Source organism: Athene cunicularia (assembly GCF_003259725.1).
Source record: "Athene cunicularia isolate RWA chromosome 20 unlocalized genomic scaffold, athCun1 chr20_part1, whole genome shotgun sequence".
NCBI classification, from domain to species: Eukaryota; Metazoa; Chordata; class Aves; order Strigiformes; family Strigidae; genus Athene; species Athene cunicularia.
Window position 1 is genome coordinate 14,292,474 of NW_020799125.1, and position 5,984 is coordinate 14,298,457.

Below are 5,984 nucleotides of genomic sequence, written 5' to 3' on the forward strand. Positions count from 1 at the left end.
AAGATTTCTTTTTAGTCTCCAGTCTGGTCAGGGCCATGGTCTCTACTCAATTTCTCATAGGTCTATACTGGGGGGCTGCTGCCACTGGGATTTGCCATCGTTGCTCTGTATGGCCAGACCCTCCTCCCACCAAGTAAGACTCCGTTCTCACCTCTCTAGAAGCAGGGATCTTGTGCTGGTCAGAGAGGGAAAATCCTCGTGCATCTGGCAGCAACCGACCACTGCAACATCTCTTCAGTCTCCTCCGCTCACATTCCACCTGCACATCAGACAGGAGAAAGGGTCACAGAAAGCTGTGACCAAACAAGGAGTGAAAGGACCTCTGGACATCACGGCAAGGAGATTTCTGCTCAGAGACTGTAACTGCACCAGAGAACAAACGAGGGCAAAAAGCACTCCAAGTAGGAAGAGGAAACAATTCCTGACACAAGAGTGACAAATGTGTGCACATGGGGACACTGGGGCAAGAAGGGACGGGAGAAGAGATCCACGGGGAACCTGCGACGTCCCTCTCAAAGCTCAAACTTCAGTCCTTGGCTGCCGCTGGAGCAGGAGTTCAGTCTAGCACGAAACCTCAGCCTACACAGATGGAATTGCTGAACCCTTTTCTCCCTGTTTTGCAGCAGGAACGGGGCAGACTGCAAGCAGCTAGAGAAACCAATATGGGAGAGAAAACTTCAGATTCGCAGGACAATGTGAACTAAGCTGTATTTCATGAACTCATGAAGAAATACAACAATCCAACGTGACAAGTAGGGCTCAGACTAGTCTGGGCAAAGGGGACTATTACATGAATTCACTTACCACTCCATCCATGAGGTTTCTTAGCGTCCAACTGGTAACATTTAAGTTGTGCACTTATAAGCGAAAAAAGAAAAACTAGTTCCCTAGTGAGAGTGCTCATCCTTCCTGCTCTGCCATGGTGCGGGTATCCCCTGTATCACACTGGGAGGCACAAAAGCCTCAGCTGAACTCAGCTGCTGTTGGATCTGCTTCAAAGGCTTTTTGGGTAGGCTGGTGTTTCATACCCTCCAGTTTGGAAGTCTGGTCTATCCATTTCCAAAAGTCAGCAGATTCTGACAATACTGCCAGACAAAGCTGGTGGCTGCAGGAGATGATGGCCACCGCATCATGGTCCCTCAGCCCTCGCTGGCCATCTGTGCTGCCAGCAGGCTGCTATTGCTTCAGCCTAAGGGCTCCCAGCATATGTCAGGCCTCGGCCTGAGCTGGCTTAGCCAAAATCTGAGTGGCAGTTGAGTGAAGAGTCACCCACGCTCCACACCTCGGTATGGTCAGACATCTTGCTTCAGCAAGTGGGGGTAGTTACTCCTCTTGCCTTGCTGGGGGTGAGCACAGGGGAAAGATTTGAACCCTTTTACTGAAGTCTGGCTTCACAGTTCATCATCAGAGAACAACTGATGGTGCATGCTTTCAACACAGTGAGATAAGCAAATAAACACAGATACACAAGAATACTAATAACAAAACTTCTAACACAATACAATATCATAAGGTGCATATGCAACTTGGAGATGGTGCATATTCCATAGCAATGTCATACTAGTGATGTCCAACAGTTTGTTTGATTTCTGTTGTGATTCTACAAATGTGGCCAGCATTGTGTTCAACAGAAATAGTTTTCGCTATTACCAGCCTTTTCATAGCTGGTAATTAAGGACTCTAGTTCTTCAATTTGAGAGTACACTGAGTGTATTAACAGGTACCTAGAGGAACCAGGAGATGAGATCCCAGCAAGAAAACATATGGGAGCTGGAGATGCAGCGAGAGATGCAGAGCACTGCTGTCAGCAAGATGAGCAAAGAGCTGGAGGAGAGGGACCAGGAGATCAAATTCCAGGAGGGGAAAATAATGATTCTAGAACAACACGGTGCATCACAAGTGAGAAATCTGCTTGTGGATCTGGATCATATGAAAGAAAATTTGAAGGACAAAACCATGGAGCTTATGTCTCTGACTCAGCAGATCCAAGAACTGGAAAAGGAGAGAGAAGAAGTGAAGTCTCTGGAAACAAGCCTTGAACACCTGAGGGCAGCTCTTAAGGACAGAGAGAGTGAGTGCCATGCTCAAAGGGATCAGTTAAGACTCTTGCAGCAGTACAAGGAACAGCAAGAGGGGCACCTGCAAGAGCTTCATGGTAAAGTAGAAAAGATGACACTTTCTTTATCTCAAAAAGAACAAGAGCTTGAGTCGCAACAGAAGCAAATCCAGGAAGCTGAAGAAGTCATGGAGATGCAGGTAAGGACTGTCCGTGACCAACTGGAGCAAGCCTTAGAGACCTTAAAAGAAAAGGACAGACTCATAGATATCCAAAAGCAACAAATACAGAACTGTGAGGAAAAAACAGAAGAACGGATGACTGCCTTACACAGAGACTTAGAATGCACTAAGGCAATACTGAAAGAAAAGGATTTCATGGTTGAATCTCAGAAGGAACTGATCGAGACCTTGCAAAAACAAGAACGAGACTCTGAACAGCAGAAGGAAATTCTGCAACATCTTCAAGTGACACTAAAGGAACAAGAGCAAGAAATTTTATCCCTTAGAAAGCAATGTGAGGCATGCAAGGAAAAGGAGAAAGAGCACGCAGCTGAGCAAAAAAAAATTCAAGCAACAAAACAGACTCTGAAAGAAGGAGAAAAAAAGATAGAGGCTCTGGAAGAGGCTGTCTCTAGGCTTCAACAGCAAAAGGAGGAGGCAGCGATGCAGACTAAAGCTATACTGCAAAAACTAGAACATGCTGAATCTTCTCTAGAAGCTAGAGACCAAGAGATAGAGTCTTTGCAAGAGCATGTCCAGGGCCTTCGAGAGCAGAGGGAGTTAGAAGGCAAGCAGGCCAAGAGTCTAGAGCAGGATCTAGACAGAATGAGCCAAAGAGTGAAGGAGAAGCACGTGGAGTTCCTCAGGCAGACGGAGCAAATGAACATGTTGCAGCTTCGTGAAGAAAGCATGAAAGTAGCGCTGGCATCGTGCCAGAAGCAAGTGAATCTGCTTGAGGAAGTGGTGCGGAAGAGAGGTGAAGAGAATGAAACTCTTAGGCAAAAACTCCAGTGCCAAGAAGAAGAACTGAAGACCCTGCAGAATCTCCATCTTAGGCTAACGGAGAAGAATGTGGAGGTTAGACATCGCAGAGAGCAAGAGAAGCTCCTGGAAGAAGCCTTGCCTGAGAGGGAGCGAGAGACCAAGGCTCACAGTGAGCAGAAAGAGTCAGAAGAGGAAATAAGAGCTCTTCAGGAGGATCTCCAGCACGTTCAGCAGACTCTGACAAAGAAGGATGAAGAGATCAAGTGCCAGAGAGACCGAGTCAGGTATTTAGAGAAGACTCTGATGGGGAGGGAACAAGAGCTTGGGAGGCAGAGTGAACTCCTGAAACAAATAACCTCAGCTTTGCGGTGGAAAGATGAAGGGGAGAGCCTAAAAAAACAAATCCAGAAACTCCAAAAATGGGAGGAAGAGGAAGCAGAGAAGAGGAAGATTCTCCAGGAGAGAGACCACCTCTTGCAAAGGCAGAAGGAGCTAACCCAGCAACTGAAGGATAAGTCTAAAGCAAAGGGGGAAGAACTGGAGCGTGTGATGTCTCTTTTGAAGCAGAGCGAAAGCAGAGAAATGGAATGGAAAGAGAAGGCACAAGCACTGACTCTTGCCCTTACCAAGAGTGAAACGGCCAGTGGGACTCTGAGGGAGGAAATAGCCATCCTGCAGAGTATGGTTTCAGAGAGGGACACAGACCGGTTTCATCATCAGGTAGGCAGTGGGATTGGTCATCCCTCAACTAAAATGTCTATGAGGGATTCTAAAGATGTTTCCCATAAAGATATGGGAATCTCTGTTCCCACAAATACATGACCTGCTTGGCCAGAGAAACCATGACTGCAGCCAGCAGGTTTGCCTGTCTGTATAGCTCCAGCCGGAGACCATTCACCTGCTAGAATGTTTTCTGTCAAGCCCAGAGCTACTGAAGGAACTATGGAGCTTGCTGTTAAAATTACCTCAGGTGCAAAAGCTGGGGATGGGTAACTGGTTCTCTCCTATCTGGGCAAGTGCTGCCAACATGTGGTTAGGGTTTGGCATGGAAAGGAAGGGGCACCAGTGACCAGAGTAATGTACTAAACGCAGTAGAATTGTATCACGATGGCTGAACAGCAGCTGCACTGGTGGTGCTTAGAGGCTGCTTTCAGAGACGTGGTTTTCTGAGGTACAGCTTTTCCAGTGTATTGAAAAGAATGGAATTTGTCCCATTGCCTGATCTGGTTAAAGGCTTCATTTTGCATCCAGGATGTACCTGTGCCACATTCCAGAAAGCATGAAGGTAAATTTGGGTGGATTTCTCCAAGGTGATATGGAGGAGGGCCCCTAGGAAGAGATTGTGTTGTCTTGGCCTGTGGACCAGGAGGAGAAGGGACTTAGCACTTGTCCATGCCTTGGGCCAGTCACTCTCCCCGACTTGTTGATTCTGGCCCTTCCAACCTTGATGTGGCACCAGCTCACATAATCCCCTCTCTGTACCCAGCAGGCTGCTGCAGAAGGGGAGCAGCTCTCATGGCTCTCGGAGAAGAGACTCCTGTCGCAGCAGCTGGAACATCAGCAGCAAGCAGTTGCAAGGCTGGAATTTGAGAAGACCGAGCTGAAGCAACTCATTGCTGAGCTCAGGAGGACTCTTGAGCAGGTAAAAACAGCTTTCACTGCCTCTGCAAAGCCTCATGGTCCTCTGGAACACAACACATTTCCACAGACAGCACTTTGGAGTCCTCTGCTTGTTTCCTTCCTGTTTTGCTAATGATTAGGCCTAGCATAAAGGACACGGCCAGCATAAAGATGAACCAATAACCAAATTGTATTTGATACAAAAGGGTCAGTACATGGGTGAGCGCTGGGGGTACAAACAAGTCAGATTGTACATAATTGACATCAATCCCACTGACCCCAATAACGACACCGCACGACCAACAATGGGTGGAATAAACGGTGACATGCAGTTTCCCATAGAAGGGACAGGAGACAACCGAGTCGACAAGCCAAATACATAAGACCAAGGAAGCCACACACTGAATCTCTACACAGCCCACGTTTGCAAAAGCCAGACCTGACTGGAGCCCAGTCCCAGGGAGGCGGGAGGTCCTTCCCCAACAGGGAACTCTGCACAGGGCATCCACCTCACAGACAGACACTGCCCCTGCCTGCAAGTGGTCCCAGCTTTTATCCCCAAGTGGGACACCTGACCTTGGGTTACTTACTGCAGACCCCTGGGGCTCCTTTACCCAATGGCTCTCCCTGCCAGGCCGGCCCACCCTGGAGGGAAGCGTAAAGGCAAACTCACCCCCCTTTGGGAAGGGCTGTGGGAATCACCCACGTCAACCTTAATTTGGGGCTTGGGGTTGAAACCCCAGCATTTCACTTCCCTCTCCCACTTTCCCTTGTGGATACACACTTTGGTATTTTCTTTCTCTTCTCCCACCCCACTGCCTTCACAAATGCACATTCATTCCAGTACCACCCTTCTTGCCCCAGTCTCCCCATGTGCACACATTTGTCACTCTTGTGTCAGGAATTGTTTCCTCTTCCTACTTGGAGTGCTTTTTGCCCTCGTTTGTTCTCTGGTGCAGTTACAGTCTCTGAGCAGAAATCTCCTTGCCGTGATGTCCAGAGGTCCTTTCACTCCTTGTTTGGTCACAGCTTTCTGTGACCCTTTCTCCTGTCTGATGTGCAGGTGGAATGTGAGCGGAGGAGACTGAAGAGATGTTGCAGTGGTCGGTTGCTGCCAGATGCACGAGGATTTTCCCTCTCTGACCAGCACAAGATCCCTGCTTCTAGAGAGGTGAGAACGGAGTCTTACTTGGTGGGAGGAGGGTCTGGCCATACAGAGCAACGATGGCAAATCCCAGTGGCAGCAGCCCCCCAGTATAGACCTATGAGAAATTGAGTAGAGACCATGGCCCTGACCAGACTGGAGACTAAAAAGAAATCTT

The 5,984-nt window shown here is 48.3% G+C and overlaps 1 protein-coding gene across 1 annotated transcript in view; it reads left to right on the plus strand.

Annotated features, from left to right (window-relative positions):
* The window catches only part of CEP250 (centrosomal protein 250), a 43,671-nt gene that overhangs the window by 27,168 nt on the left and 10,519 nt on the right, over positions 1-5,984 (plus strand). The window contains exons 28-30 of the mRNA XM_026862348.1: positions 1,840-3,762; positions 4,529-4,684; positions 5,726-5,834. Of these exons, the coding sequence (XP_026718149.1) occupies positions 1,840-3,762; positions 4,529-4,684; positions 5,726-5,834 (2,188 nt within the window). The remainder of the gene's footprint in view (positions 1-1,839; positions 3,763-4,528; positions 4,685-5,725; positions 5,835-5,984) is intronic.